The sequence below is a fragment of the Macadamia integrifolia genome, chromosome 10, assembly GCF_013358625.1.
Source record: "Macadamia integrifolia cultivar HAES 741 chromosome 10, SCU_Mint_v3, whole genome shotgun sequence".
NCBI lineage: Eukaryota > Viridiplantae > Streptophyta > Magnoliopsida > Proteales > Proteaceae > Macadamia > Macadamia integrifolia.
This window is the reverse complement of record NC_056566.1, coordinates 2,451,647-2,467,904: the sequence shown is the minus strand read 5'-3', so window position 1 is coordinate 2,467,904 and position 16,258 is coordinate 2,451,647. Positions and strand designations below refer to the sequence as shown.

The following is a 16,258-nucleotide window of genomic DNA, read 5'->3' as shown; positions in this document are numbered from 1 at the left end:
TTGGGGTGGTAACAGTACAAACGTGTTATTAAATTTAACAATTCATTCGAACTAATATATGCCATTTGGCAGTCCATCGTGTCCTCAAATTTGATGTACTAGTAGGCATAACCATCCCCTATTAACATATTAAATTTATTGCTATCCGAGTTTTCCATATAAAGAAAGGTATATCAAAATATGATTAAAATAGGTAAACCACTTTTAAAATTATGCTTTCAATATTGGTTCATTTAGTTGCTTATGTTTGAAGACAATAAACCATTTGAGAAAACAAATATCTCAAGAAATACATTATTGGCCATATGAACCAACTAAATTTGACATGTGATTTATTCAAAGAATTTTCCATTTATCCAACAACTAAAATGACCATTGGGCATAATCACTTGGTCGTCGTGGCTAATTGAGCTATGCTAGATTTATGAACACATTCTCTCTAGCTGGGGTGGTCCTTTCATCTCTTCCTTCCTTGTGATCATTGGTACTTACACAACGGTGTTTTCCTTTTATACATCTTAAATCATTGAATGCCAACTAAAGCACCACACAAGGTTTTAGTTCATGGTATTGGAATGGATATTGGCCAATTTCAAAACCAATAATGTATTCAATATGTAGCGATTCGTATCAGGCATTTGTCCTCAGAGATATCAAGACAATATCATATTTTTACCATTTTACCCTTTGTCTATACTATATCACTAATCTAGTATTATCACTCGATACAGATTCCTAAAACCTTAGTACCATATAGGGTACCCACCAAGAGAGAGAGAGAGAGAAAAATAAAAACTACCCACTGGAATCTAAAATCATGCATATATGCATGGATTGAAGGCTGAAGCCTTCTTCTTTAAAAAAAAAAAAAAGGGCTGAAGCATTCTTTTAATATCCTCTTAAGTTGTGCGAGACATGTTGCTTATTGAAGCCGGTTGTTTGACTGTTATTCGGTTGGAAAGCTCTCCTAATCAAAAGCATGCTTCTTCTTCTTCTTTTTTTTTTTTTTTTTTTTGAGAATCTTTGGGAAGGTTTACTATTCAATGGAAATTTCCAAACACATACAATTATAGGGTGATGAGAGCATAAATTTTGGTTTTTGGTTTTTAGGGTCCTAATACTTTGAGATCTTCCACAAAATAAAGTATAAAACTGGAAAAACTTAGAAATCCAGTTCTCACTTTTTCTCTTTTAATTAAGGTTATGTTGGGTAACTAAGAGAAGAAAAGAAATGAAATGGTGAGAAAATAAAAAATGCATATATGTTTGGTTACTATTAGAAGAGAAGAAAATAAAAGAAAAGATTTTTTTTTTTTGTATTTTCTCATGTTTTCTTTTGTTTTTTGTAAGATTTTTTTTTTTTTTTTGGAGCAAAAGAATATTTTGAAATTCAAAAACTAAATCTTCTCTTGGATCAAGACATGCCAAGCATAAAAAGAAATTCTTAAACTAAGAAAAAAGTACAATTTTTCTTTTATTTTCTTCTCTTGTCTACCAATTGAGTCACACGCAAGCGAGTAGTTTTTTTTTTTTTTTTTTCCTTCCAAATTATAATTATCAAATTGAAGCTTCTACTACTGTTCCATTTTTAATGAACTTATTGTGGGATTATTGAAACCTAAGGAATAAGGAAGTTAGAACTGTTTAAGGAAAGTGTTTGATATCTGATTAGAGGATGAGCTTCTGGTGTGTAAGTTGCCATTATCATATGGGGGCGTATAAGTCATGAAGAAGACTTTTCTAATCTTATCATTATCGACAAATATTACATGTGGTAGTTAATTAAGTTGGAAACTTTTTAATCACAACTACTTAACCTATGAGACGTGTGTGACACTTCCATAAAATTAATTCAATTAATGCTGGGTCGATGTTGTCATAGTCTTGATGATCAACTCGTGAATGGGGCTACCTCATGACCAAGTCTTCTAATAATAATTTTCACCTAAAAAACAAGTCTTCTCATAACCAAGTCTCTCTCTCTCTCTCTCTCTCTCTCTCTCTCTCTTTTCAAAGGTTGTGTTAATGCACATCAGGCAATAGGGTTGGTAGCCTAATGGAAGGAAACCCTTGCTTATCATCCTTCAGGTCTGCTGGGTGTGGATTCAAATCGGCACGCCTCACTATCGCTTATTGGTCATGCAAAAATGCTATTTATCATATGGGGGCTTTGGCCTGGGGCTATGATATCAATCGTGGAGCACCCTTTTTATTGTATCAAAATCCTTCATATTGTGGCCCATGAGGCGGCAAAGTAGCTTAGATCTTTCTAGGCTAGCTCCTAGATTGGCAGGGTGCCTCCTTGGGTCTTTTCTATGGTAAAATAACCCAGAAAGAAGAAGGAAAATTTCCCCTCCCATTATGTTGGACAATCTCTTAGAATAAAGATTGACTATGTATTTTACCATCTATGATAAGGGTTCATGGCTAGCGCACCTCAGAATTAAGGGATGTGCCCTTGAATTTGCCACATGGCAGGTGAGATGGGACTGAAATTTTGTGGACAGATCATGGCTTAAGGAGAAGGATCCCTCACTCACATGTCTAGGCTTTAACTCAAACAGAATTAGCATTGAAAATTTAAGTGGCCCTATCCATGGTGGATGAGCACCCAGGAAGCCTTTTACCAGTTATCACATAAGTTTTAAAACCATATATGATTTTTAAAACAACTATATTCTTTCTTCAAGCAAAATGTAGACCTGGAGTGTCTGTACTCTGTATCTGCACAAGTAAAGCATTCTATCACCAAATAATTTGTTGGCAAGAAGGATCAAGTAAAGAATGTAATAGTGATATGGAGGATCCCTGGGTTCCATCCCTGCCAGCATATATAATTCCATACCAAAAACACATCTGCAGATTCATTTGATGAGGATGGAACTCACTGGGATGAAGAAGTCTTATCAAAACAATATTTGTCCATTTTACTGTTTAGAAATTCTAAAGATCAAAATACCACAGGTTGTTATGAAAGATAGACTGGTTTGCATCAATAACAAAATCTGTTCTGGCCACTGTGAAGCATGCTTGTACCTTCCTAGTGTATCAAAATCACCCAGTGTCATTTTTTTAGGGTTTTTATGGGGAGGGGGGAAGGAGAGAAGTGATTAATTCAATCCCAGGTCAGTACGAAACAAACTTTACCTGCAGGACAAGCTGGCACCTTCAACAATCCTAAGCATTAAAGCTATATTATCCCATGGTCAAAAACTTGGAAGAGTACTGCACCACCAAGAATGATCCTCTTTCTATGGAAATGCATTCACAATATGCTTCCAACTAGAAAGGAACTACTGCTGATTGACATACAACAACCTGTTACCTGTCCTTTCTATAATGTTGAAGAAACCAATGAGCATTACTTATTCAGTTGTGATTTTGCTCAAAGAGTTGGGTGGGGATTAAGAAAGGAAAATTTCATGGTTGACAATACTAAAATGTTGATAAAAGATATAGGTTCCAGAACTACAATACCAAAAGATCTTGTTTAAGTGCGAAGGGCCAAGGTGGGAAGGTCCAAAACAGTCCTTGAGTCAAAATCAATTGTGATGCCTCTTAACAGTTTCAAGTATGATATGTGTAACTGGCTTTATTCAAAAGAGGTGCTAACATGAGACTTGGAAAACTGGACAGAGCTTGTGTAAGTGCGAAAGGCTGAGGGAATCAGAAGCTGCTACTAACTGTTTAGAAAGGGTTAGAAGCAGCCAAAATGGAAAAATCAGGGAGAGGTTCATTTGGTATATTCTAAACAGTCCTAGGGCATGTATTGGTCACACTACATTACAACACCCTCATTTTATTGCTCAATTTCTCCAGACTTAGGATCCATACTGCACATGAAGTGGAAGAAGATGAAAAAGAAACCATCTTCTGGGTATACTTTTGTCCAAGTAGGTCCAAATGTAAGTACATAACATTTTTTTATGCTTCCAAGAAAACTATGCACTTGTGGTGGACATCTTCTGGCTGCATTTTTCTCCAAGTAATTCAAATGCAAGTACTAGTCAACTACTTACTGCATTAGTATATCCTTTTTTACTCATTGTACATTTCTGACAAATCAATTCAACATCAATAGTTGGTGAGAAATTTCTTTTTACAACCCTAGATTTTTTAAGGAGGATGATTTATAAAAAGAAATCCTTAATGGAATGGCTCTAGGATATTTCATTAAGTTTTTGCTCCTATCTCATCCATCATTCACATGCACTAGAAAATAAAATACAGCTTCAGAGGCCAAACTAATATAGAGTGTCTCTTCCTGTTTTAGATGGGAAATATGCTAGGTCATGTGATGCACACCCTTTTCACCAGACCTATGCTCATGAAACAAGCAGTTATGGCCATCAGCAACCAGTCAACCACACAATGTTGCATGTTTCTGGATGAATGAACGATTTTTCCTTTGAAGAATTATAGACATATGTTACAAGAAGACAAGGTAACCAACTGATCAAGAGCCAAAAAATCTGAAAAGGGACCAGACTACAGAGAACATACAAGAAATCTCTTCTAATCCCCCTTGGCTAGTTCATTAGACAAGGAAATAGAAGATCTCTTCTCCCAAAAGAAACTAAAATTTGCACCCAAACAAGGAGACCTTGCTCTCCTAATAACATGGAGTTATCTCCAAGAACCAGCAGAGATAGACTGCATTCATTGATTAACCAACTAGGCACTTCATAATTATATTGTGCCATTGACAAGAGGATTGATCTCCAAGCCTTTAATAATCACATAAGGCTCAGCTGTAGTAGAGTCATATACTAATGGAGCCAAGAAAACCAATAGGACATTGCCATTGTGGTCTCAAAACAAAGCCCCACTAATCCCTGCAGGGCTAGATTTCCCAAAGGACCATAATCGAAGTATAATTAAATAAATTCATGATGAGGGACCCACAATTGCTGAATGTGTTGGTGGCTCACCAAAGAATAGGAATCCAATGTCTCAAAGAGAAGTCAGGTAGGAAGCCTCAAAATTTCTCCAGGGTAGCATTTCATCTGGCTATTCTCAGCAAAATGATATCAACACCATCTCAAAGATCTAATCCAACCCTATTCAAATTCTTCCTCTCTGCCCTTGAGAGTCCAGATACCAACCAACCATACAAAACACTGCAAAAACATACCCTGCATATCAAGTGATATAGAACAAGGGAAAAACACTTGATAGTCTAATCATCTTGGCTCCTAAGCCCTAGTTCTTTTGTTTTTCAGTCCTTTTTCTGTATCCTAATAGGATTAGGCTAGCTTTATCTGTTTACAGATATCATTTTACTTTTAGAACTTCCATGTTCAAATAGGCTTCTAAGTTTCGTACATATATAGACAGATGTGTATCCAGGTCTGGAGGCCACAAATTTCATTACTGAGTCAATTGATTTCCCTCTTTCTCCCCAACCATGTGGATACACCATGAGATTGGATGGATTTCCAGCAACTCTTTGGGTGGATTCCATAGAATTTGATTTTTGGATTCTCAATTAGCTCTGTTCTTTCCTACTCTCTCCTTCAAGTTCCAGCAACTATTTTTTAAGTTTTAGAAGCCATTTAAGTTATCTACAGCAGTAGTTTATCTAATCAGAGATTTCTTTTAATGCAGGGATTATTTTCTTTGAATTGAATTCTATTCTTCAGTTATTCTGCTAATCTAGAAATCTTAAACTGGTATTCTTTTTGGCATCATGTTTTTAGCTATACTTGCATTCAAACATGGGCAGCACCGAAGCACAATAATTTATAATTATTTCTGTCTCTGGGATTCAAGGGCTGGCAGTTTGGATAAGGTGGCCTTTACCATCATTTAGAGTCCATGGGAGAATAAAATAATAGGATATTTGAAGAAAGTAGATTATCTCAAAGAATTTCTTTCATATGAGCTTTAACTTAATGGACTGGTCATGTCTGGATAAAAACTTTAATGGACAAACATTTTCATTTGATTTCAGGTTGTCCTCTATTATGCTGGATAATTGAAGAGTAAAATTATATTGAAACTTGAAAGAACATAATAAGCAAGCAAAAATAGGTCATAATTTTTTTCAAATAGCATAAGTGATAACATGTAACACAAACAACATAACTGGAAAAAAACCAAATATTCAAATGCTGTCCAACAAGTTTTTGTAATGCTCTATAATAGTGCAGTGCACCTCAATATAATGCAGCCTATTTACATTTGAACATTCACAACCCACTTATTTAGCCTTTTAAAAACTAGGAACTAAATCTTCGAGTATACTCCTTGACAAGCTTTGCAAATGATGAAGACTTGATCTCTAGCAATTTGGCTGGGGAATCATATTCCAGTATAAGCCCTATTTAAGACAAGAAAATATGTCAATTTGATTAGTTAAGTAAAAAAAAAAAAAGGATGAGAAGACATATTACCAAACTCAACTGAACCCAAATTGATTATGGTGTATAAATTATTAGCTACTAACCATTATCAAGAAGAAGAACCATATCGACATCAAGAATTGATGTTATCCTATGTGCTATTGTGATGACAGTAGACTCTGAGAAGTGTTCTTTTAGCGTTTGCTGAATTAGATAGTCGGTTGCTGTATCCACTGATGCAGTAGCTTCATCGAGTACTAACACTTTGCTCCTCTTGAGTAACACCCGCCCTAAACAAACTAGCTGCCTTTGACCCACACTCCAATTCTCTCCATTCTCAGTCACTGTTACAACACCATATACAAATGTGTTAGCTATTTAGGAACTTCCCCTACTTTTTTTTCAGAAAAGAGACTATAGGGCTGGGAGGTAGGGTTGTGCACTAGAAGTTAGAATATCATACAATAAGATTTTTGCAAGGGTTGTGCACTTGTGCATGAATAAATTGATGCTGAGCAACTTTGGTATAGAGTGAATATGAAAAGAAACCAACCTGCAGAATCAAGCTTCCTTTCCTTCTTTCTAACTTCATTACCAAGTTGGCATCTATCTAAAGCCTAATACAACAAAAAGTCCATGTCAACTTACCACCTTGCTTGATTATTCAAGATGACATAGAATTGATTATTAAATATGAGCTAAACAAAATATGAAATGAACAAACAAAGGGGTGCCAAAAGGAAATAGAAAATAGAGCAGTAAAAATAGTGCACTTTCTAGGTCCCAATTAAAAGAATCTTTTAAGCCAAACTTGGCCCAAAGATGATCCTCCAATGCATCCAATGGAATAATTTTAATATCTTAGTAACAAATTTAAAAAACTGAAAAAGAAAAAGAAAAAAAGAGAAGATAGATCATGAGAAATAGTTTATAGAGAACATGTCCCAACAGTCAATTGCAAAGTGTTTGTTTTGTGTGTGAACATCAATAAGCGGAAGATATGTCCACCCTATCTTTGTCACGGATAAAAGATTATTCATCAAATGAAAAAAATCCCACCTCCCAGATTTGTTCATCAGTGTATTCTTCAAGCGGGTCAAGGTTACTTCTTACAGTCCCCTCAAACATAGCTGGATCTTGTGGGATGATACTCAATCTTGACCGCAAATCATGAAGGCCAATATTGGATATGTTGATACCATCTATCCAAATCTGACCGGCTATAGGTTCAAGTATGCGAAAAAGAGCCTGTACGAGAGTTGATTTACCACTTCCTGTTCGCCCAACGATGCCAATCTTCATCCCTCCACGGAAAGTGCACGTGAGACCTCGCAAGATAAGAGGAAGGTGAGGGGCGTACTGGACCTACATACATATTATATATATATTATATCATAAAGCTTAGCAGAATTCCATAAAAGAAGGAAGAATTGTTAGCAACATTAGGCTTTTAAGGGTCTAATCCATGAAACAATAAAATTAAGTATAGAGATAAAGACTAAACGAAACTAGATTGGGGATTACCTGTAGATCAACAATATCAACTTCCCCTTGTGACGGCCATTCACGACCTGGCCTATTTTCTTCCACCAACAAGGGGGATTCACTAGGTATGCAGGAATATTGTAATATTCTCTCAACGGATACGATTTTATTCTCAAGACGACTAAGATCCCATATGACCCCGTGCATACTGAAAGTAAGCCCAAATGTGACTGCTAAACCCATAACACCTTCAAGATAGAAAAGAAAACAAAATGAATTCAAAATCATGCATTTTCCCTAGAGGATGAATTTATAAGATCTCAAGTTCAATTTTATACCAGGACTGAGTATTCCTTTCGGCATTGAGATCAAGAAAACCAAAGAGACAACATATGTGATAGATGCCAAAATATCCATGCGGAAGCATAACCACTCCATTGCACCAGAGAAATGAAATCTGGGCCGGGAATACCCATCTACCAACTTGAGGTTTGTGTCCATAAACCTCTTTTCTTGATTGAAGCCCCTAATTGTGGTTAAGCCTAAACTGGATTCAGCAAAATGTTGTATAATTGGAGCTTGACATACTCCGATCAGCCGTGATAGTTCTCGTGCTGCAGATGTGTAGAATTGCTACAAGACAAGGTTCATAAGAAAAGGAAATTAGGAAAAAAAAAAACGTAATAAATGTATATTTAGTGAAAAAAAAATGCTATAAAATTACTTTACAATAGGGATTTCTTAACGTGAGCTGCTTAAATTTAGATGGTAGTGACACCATCATCATTATGGATGAAATTGTAGGAAAATATTTCATTTTCTGTTATTTATTTCAACTGTTCTCTTCTAAATGGTTACTATTTTCTATATTAATTAGAAATTTATTGAATTATAAACATTTTTGTATGTTGACTATATCCAAAAAAATTTATCCCCGAATCCTTCAGTAACTTATCATTTTAACTATATATTAATTTATTGTTTGTTAAATTCTGTTAATGATTATCTTATTTTTAGTATAAGTCCAGGCATATATAATCTTACCACTAAATTAATTTTTGTGTGAACAAAGCAAATTCAGAATTCGTAGATCAAACAAAAGTTGAACCAACTTGTATTACGGCATGTTAACCATGGGAAACATAGCTGAGCTTGATTTGAAACTTTAATCATGAGAAGAGGAAATGGTTAGAATTACCTGGTACCAAATGCATATCACAGTCATCGGAATAAGAACTATTAACATTTGCCAGGCAACCTGTGACATTACTGCAGCAGTTCCCAAGAATTCTATGATTGAAACAAGAAACTCTCCAATTAGATGTGGAATAGAGGTATCAATTGCACTTTGATCCATGGATACCTATATACATAAAATAAGGTTTATTAAAAATTTAAAACGTATGAGTTTTTTCGGTTATCAAATAAGATCATTTAGATCAAAGTATTTAAGTATATTCACTTACTCGATTTAGAATCCTTCCACTCGGAGTAGAGTCAAAAAATGACATAGGAGCACGAAAAATGCATAAATGCATTTTGTTAAAGAGTAGAGTGGCCGTCTTGTATCCAGCAGTTACAATAAGCATGGACCTTGTAAGTACACAAATAGAGCTTCCAAGGGTCAAAGAAACATAAACAATAATGAGAATTGATCCTTTAACAAAAGGTCTCACATCCTCTGAAATGGGAGTAGCAAATACCATCCAGTAACTACTGACTATTAGAAGAAGTTGAAAAAGAATTTGTGCCAACAATATCAATGGTACAAAAGCCCCTTTATATGCAGTGCTAATATACTTCCAGTAGATTGAAAGATTAACTCTACCATTTTCTCTCTTTTCTTCTTGAACAAGTTGCCCTTCTAGCTTAACAAGTTTTTCTGTTTTGCAATTATTAGGTTCTGTTTCTTCATCATCTTGAATAGACTTCTCACTATGAAACTTATTATCATCTTCAATTAAATTATTAGAAGTAGCCTCATGTTCAACAGAACTAAGGTCTGCTAAAGCTTTCTTATGGGCACCCACTAATTCCATCAAATCAGTTCCTGAACTAAGAATTTCTTCATACTTTCCTGCTTGAGTAATCCTCCCATCTCTCATAACCTGCCAAACAAGAGAAGGTAAACAATCACTCCTTAATCAGGTTAAAGGACTTGAAGTCAGGAAAGAAAGTTGGCATATTCTCACCAGGATAAGATCAGCCGAAGGTAAAAACTCTACTTGGTTGGTAACATAAATTACAGTTTTTGAACTCAAAATTCCCAGTAAACACTCCTGTTACAAAAGTTCAGATGTTCACTTAAGCCCCCAAAAAGAATTCCATGTTACTTAAAAGAGTCTAATAGTTATACTTACTAATATAATTTACTTTCCAAAGTGATAAGTAACATCAAACCATAGGTTTATGCATAATAGTGCATTGTTGAATATCGTGAATTTGTATTGTCTTGTTTGTTCAAATATTTATGATTTCACTCTTCAGATCAAACTCAATTTCTAGTAAACAAAGTGACAATGTAAGCAATAATAATAATAATAATAATATTCATGCTAATTTCATTAACAAAAAGCTTTTGAAGTAAAGGTTAAAGAGAGATTACCTTAAAAAGATGAGTTCCTGTGTGAGCATCCACAGCACTAAAAGGATCATCAAGCAAATAAATGTCAGCATCATAGTATAAAGCACGTGCAATTTGGACTCTTTGCTTCTGCCCACCACTTAGGTTGATCCCCCTTTCCCCTATGATAGTTTGATCCCCAAAGTCAAACAATTCTAGGTCCTTCTTTAATGAACATGCTTCAAGGATCATCTCATACCTTTCCTTATTCATCTCCTTACCAAACAATATATTGTCTACTATCTTACCACTTTGTATCCAAGGTGACTGTGCAACATAGGCCTTCATCCCACTTAACTTAATGGTTCCAGATACCTTTGGCATTTCCCCTAGTATGCATGAAAGTAGGCTTGACTTGCCAGAGCCAACAGAACCACAAACAGCCACTCTCATCCCATGGTACACTCGGAAATTAAGATCTTTTAATGTGAGATTAGGGGAATGAAGGTTCCAAGAGAAATTCCCCTTAACTATCTCAACTGCAACTTCGTCACTATCCCTTGGAAACATTTGTACTGTATTCGGATTAAGATCTTCGAGGCAAAGGAATGAGACTATCCTATCAAGGGAAACTTTAGTTTGAATAACCATGGAGATCATGTCTGGGAGATTATAAATAGGACCTCGCAATATCTCAAATGTTGCAAGTGCAGTTAGAACATTCCCTGACTCTAGTGGAATTCCAATAAGCACACAAAACCCAAAAGTAACCATGGAGACAAACATAGGAGCAGACAAGTAGACAAAGGAAGTTATAGCTGTTGTATAAAGTACCTTTTCTAACCATCTTGTTTCAAAGTTTCTAAGCTCAATTATTTTATCTAAGAACTTTATTTCCCATCCCTGAAGCTTAAGAATCCTCATATTCCTCAGAGCCTCAGATGTCACCTTCATCCTTTGATCCTTAGAATCCATCAATTCCCCTTGAAATTTCTCTTGTAAATTTCCCAATGGAACATTTGTTAACATTAAAATCACTGTGGCAACAAAAGCTACAAATGAAGCGAACCCAAGGCTCTTGTACAAGATCAACAATGCTAGAATAATTTGAAGAGGCACCCTCCATAAATCGTGTAAGTACCAACTAAAAAGGGCAGCCCTCTCAACATCAACACTCATCAAATTAATGTTCTCTCCACTAGTGTGGCCCTGCTTTGATTGACTTGAAAGTTTGAGACCCTTCTTATAGATTATTGCAAACAATGCAGCACGGACCTTAATTGCCATCTTTCGTAATTGAAAGGACAAGTGCCTATCTGAGAGAGCCCTTAAGAGCTTTGAAAGAAAGAAAATAAACACTAGTCCATAACCTTTATATCTTAGTTGGTAAGGGCTATTGAGATATTGAACAAAGGTATTAATAAAGTATGGTCCAACATAAGAAGCCAATGTGCATACAATGGAGAATAGAGTTGTCCATAAAATTTCTATCCACATGGAGAGAATCAATGCCTTAGCCAGCTTAAGTGTGGTCACTTGAACTCCATTACCATTGACATTACCCTCACCACGACCACTATTACCCTCATCACGACAACCATTACCCTTATCACAACCACCATTACCACTGCCATTACTATCATATTCAAAAACATTCTCAAAATGAACAAAGACCATATTAGCACTATCACAATTCGCAAGTTGAGGAACGTCTTCAAGGTCTAGTGTCTTTTTACACCCAAGTGTAAGCAAAGGGCTTATCCAAGCGAAAGTCGACATACTAAAAAGATTGGCATTTGCATAAGGTGAAACACTCTCTCCACCAACAATTGGCCCTTGTTCTTTGTCACCATTGTTTCGACTTGGATTAATTCCCAAAAGAGGCTCCAAAAGATGAAAATCTTCAACTTCTTGTCCTTTTCCAAACAAACCAGTATAACAAAAGAGCAAACCAGCAATGATAGATACAACATCTGAGGCCAATAACAGGAATGACACAGATGAATATTTCCAATACAAACCAAGATGTATTATAATGTACGAAAAAAACATCAGGAAATAGAAGACCCACCAAATCCTTAGTAGAATAGGAAACTTGTGCTCACTCGATTGAGAAAATTGGATGTGCAAGTAAGCAAAGATCACAAACCAAGTGAGTGTTCTGAATGCAAAATCCAACTGGGCAACAAGCTTTAGATCAGACCAACCATGGGTATACCCAGAGAAGTAGTTTAGGACACATAGGAGAAGACCAAAGAAAGATAAAACCAAGCAAGATATAAGGGTTGACCAATAACAGAAAAAGTGTGTATTCTTCACCATTGGTTTTACATTTTCTAGGGTGGTCATTTTGTATCTTTTGCAAACCCAGGAAATGGACAAAACTAATAGCAAAATTAGGTGTGATGAAGCAGAAAAACCATGGAGGAAAATTGTCACAGAAGGCTGCGAAAAGAATATCCAGATATTCATATCATTCTTAGATTCTAGAAAAGCATCCATATTTGCGAATTTTTTCTTCTTCTGTTTGTAATTTGGTGCTTAGCTCAAGCAAGTCCAATACAAAAGCTGACTGAAGCAGGTCCAATACAAATCTTGTCAGCTTTACAACATTTTGAACTGATGTAGGCCGTTTGAAACTCTAGCATCTAAATACAGTCCATTTCTGCCTTTAATGTTCCAAGAAAAGGCTTAAACAAATATTGGATTTCTAATATCACCCTTAGATGTAGTTGAACCTGCTAATGAACTGAAAAAACAAAAACTGAATGAAAATATATAAAAAGCAAGAGAATTGGTAAAACTTTCATAGAAAAAAAATATGAAAGAAACTGTAGTTAAATATATGATTTAATCTATGTTTAAATACAAACATCAATAGAGAGAATACAAAGTTAGTAATACGAAATGAAATAAACCAACTAATACTTTAGAATTATCATATTCGAGCAAAATGCAAGGAAAGGCAAATGACTTCATACCATAGGAATAACAAGTGATGCAGTGCAGTAGATGGCCATAACAAATTAAAAGGAATAAAAAAAAAAAAAAAAAATGAACTTCCAAAATATCAGATCTATATACGAAGTTCTAAAAAAATGTTACCATACAAACATTATCAGTACCATAATTAACCTGTGAATAGAACTATTAAAAGTTGACTACAGTAGTATTACCCTTTCTGCAAGAAACCTTGCCAAACCATTAATGGCAACCTGGAAATCATTCAATGTGAAGGTGAAAAACCTAGTGACACAACACTGCGACTAACTATATTCAACCTGATTTTATCTACAAATTAATAACTGGATGGTAACCACATTTTTGAGGCACTAGTTAAAAACCATGCAACTTACTGCACTTGACCTGCTTTTGTCTAAAAAGCAATTACCGGAAGTGTCATTCACTCATTTCAATCTATTTCATATGACCAATATACATTCATTTACTATATACAATAAATGTATTCTTTGAGGTGCTAGTTTTACTTCACTACTCCTAAATTATTTCCACAGATTATGCAAGACGACAATTAGAACTATATTGCATGTGTATTTGTCAAATAACCTTTTTAACAAGATTAGCCTAAAGTAAAACTGCAAATAAAATTTATCAGGTCAGGAACAGTATGTTAGGTCCAAATCATATTTGAACTTGACAATCTCAGGAAGTCTAAAGTGTCCTTTGTCCCCCTCCCCCTTCCCTCTTGCACGTGCTTATTCCCCGCGGATAACTGCTATACTTGGAGGATCAAGTTTCTTAGCACCGATGGTGAAGAAGAATCTCAACATCCACTCCCATTAGTGCGATCGGATTGCATTATGGAGGGGTCATTTTGACTTTGTCAATAGAGGGTGTGAGTGTCATGACAACCCAAGAATCCAATCAGATTGTCACATCACTAGTGAGGAAGTAGTAAATTAGAAAATGTAGTAAAAGTCGAATAAGGGGCTTGCCATTGATAATAAAGTCAACTCCAAGATCAAGTTGATATAGAAGGATAAAGATTAAGCCTAACAAAACTCACAAAATAACAGAATGAATAAAAGAGAAGGCAAACATAAAATTAAAACAAGTAAGAGTTCAAGCACAGAATCACAACTCAGAATTAGGTTGGAAAAAAAAAAAAGAGGGGGCGGGGGGGGGGGGAAAGGGGGAGGATCGAAGATATATAAGATGAAGTTATTGATACCTGGAAAGTAAGGTCTCTTCCTGAGCAAAGCATCAGCCTGCGTCCAGAAATCAACAGGTTCATACGATGAATCTCCCATTGAAGCCTTCCCTCTTCCCTCCTTCTCTATCAAATCCACTATTAAGAACCAGAAGAAAAAGAACCTCCAGTTTCCCGCCAGAAAAAAGTTCCAGTTACTTAGAAGGCCCTTGTGGCTGCTCCGTCTAAGACCCCCTTTTTCTAGTGTGCTCTGCAACTTTGCGTGTCCTGCTTTTCTTTCCTTGTTGAGAGATATCCAAAAATAGTAATTGTAATGTTGAGATTTTTTTACCAAAAAAAAATATATTGAGATCTGAATTTTGAACTCCAGTCTTTGGTCCTTCATTCTTAGTGATTAAGTATCGACTCTCTCTCTCTTCTCTCTCTTAAAATCCAACGTTCGTTTTAAACCCTTCAATTATGCTCTCTAAAAATCAAAGAAAATTAGGAAGAGGAGAATGCCTGCCTACCACGTCTATGCCGTGGAAGGAAAAAGAAAATCCGTAAGAACTAGGAAGGAAGGTGGATCCCGTATCTCTGAAACTGCCAAACTCTCTCCACTATCAACCGCCAAATGGTCAATCTCACCAACTGTTTTTTTCCCTCCATATTTATTGCAAACCTTATGGGGAAGGATGGTTTCCTCTTTTACCCCCTCCATCCAATAGGGGTGGCCCTCTTTGGGCCCATATTTCTAAATAAGTGGCCCTCTTGGTCCTTTAGTGGATCTTGTATGGGCCTTAATGATACATGGAACAAAACAACAAACAAAGCATTTTCCCAATTTAATGGGTCGACTATATGGATGTACGATAAAGCAAGATAAAAAGAAAAAATAAAGCAAAAGGGAAAGGGAAAAGAAAATAAACCTCGCAAATCAACACATCTAGGATATTCCACCTAAAAACGATAGGTAATATGGATCTTTACCCTCTAAATAGTTCTATTTGATGTGATACTAAGATCCAACCCTAGCTAATGCATGTATTTTTTTTTTTCCCAACTCCTAAATGGTCATTTTAGGTATGCCTGTAGCTAAGGGTGTCAATACCTAAATCGAACCGGTAAAACCACCCAAACTGAGCTGATTGAACCAAGACCAAATTGAAACAAAGGCTTGTTGGGCCAGTTTTGGTTTGGGAGATTGTAACCCCGCTAACAAATCGAACAACACCAAAAACCAAATCAACCCGAAACTGACTCAAAACCCATACTGGAATCGAAAAATCCAAAATTTATTAAAAACCCAAGTTTTTTACATAGTTTTGTATGAAAAATCAAACCCAAACTAGACAAAAAACCGAAATTAAACTAATACAATAAATCCAAGCCAAACTACATCAAAATCGAAATCAAATCGAAACCAAAATTTCCTTATTGGTTTAGTTTCGGTTTCACTATTCTCACATTGAAACCGATTCAACCTAGGCCAAACCAAACTGTTGACACCCCTAACTATAGCTCTTTTAGCTCATTCCATATAGGTCTGATCACCTTTTTACAGAACATCTAAAGGTCTACGTTGAACATGTCCCAACAATCTAAAGGTCTTGTCCTGAATGAATTTTGCAATAGAAACAACGATTGCATTGTAGTTTCGTTTGGTTGCAATTTTTTTTTTTTTACAAAATGAGATCACTACCCAAAAGTTGTTTT

General features: G+C 35.7%; 1 protein-coding gene across 1 annotated transcript; it reads right to left on the bottom strand.

Moving 5' to 3' along the window:
- Positions 1 to 6,016: 6,016 nt before the first annotated feature.
- LOC122092092 (ABC transporter C family member 3-like) lies at positions 6,017 to 15,139 on the bottom strand. Its single transcript, XM_042662403.1, has 11 exons — positions 14,585 to 15,139; positions 10,435 to 13,141; positions 10,022 to 10,108; positions 9,296 to 9,937; positions 9,028 to 9,192; positions 8,168 to 8,462; positions 7,869 to 8,077; positions 7,404 to 7,709; positions 6,898 to 6,961; positions 6,449 to 6,688; positions 6,017 to 6,322 (listed from the first exon to the last, which is right to left on the bottom strand). The coding sequence occupies exons 2-11, from the start codon at positions 12,892 to 12,894 to the stop codon at positions 6,222 to 6,224; spliced, it is 4,569 nt and encodes a 1,522-aa protein (XP_042518337.1). The 5' UTR covers positions 12,895 to 13,141; positions 14,585 to 15,139; the 3' UTR covers positions 6,017 to 6,221.
- Positions 15,140 to 16,258: the final 1,119 nt, after the last annotated feature.

Excerpts from the sequence above, each read along its gene's own strand:
- LOC122092092 (XM_042662403.1), bottom strand. The coding sequence starts at position 12,894 with ATGGATGCTTTTCTAGAATCTAAGAATGATATGAATATCTGGATATTC. Across the intron at positions 9,938-10,021 it reads CTTCGGCTGATCTTATCCTG|GTTATGAGAGATGGGAGGAT; the intron begins GTGAGAATATGC and ends CTTGTTTGGCAG. Across the intron at positions 7,710-7,868 it reads TTGATATTGTTGATCTACAG|GTCCAGTACGCCCCTCACCT; the intron begins GTAATCCCCAAT and ends ATATGTATGTAG.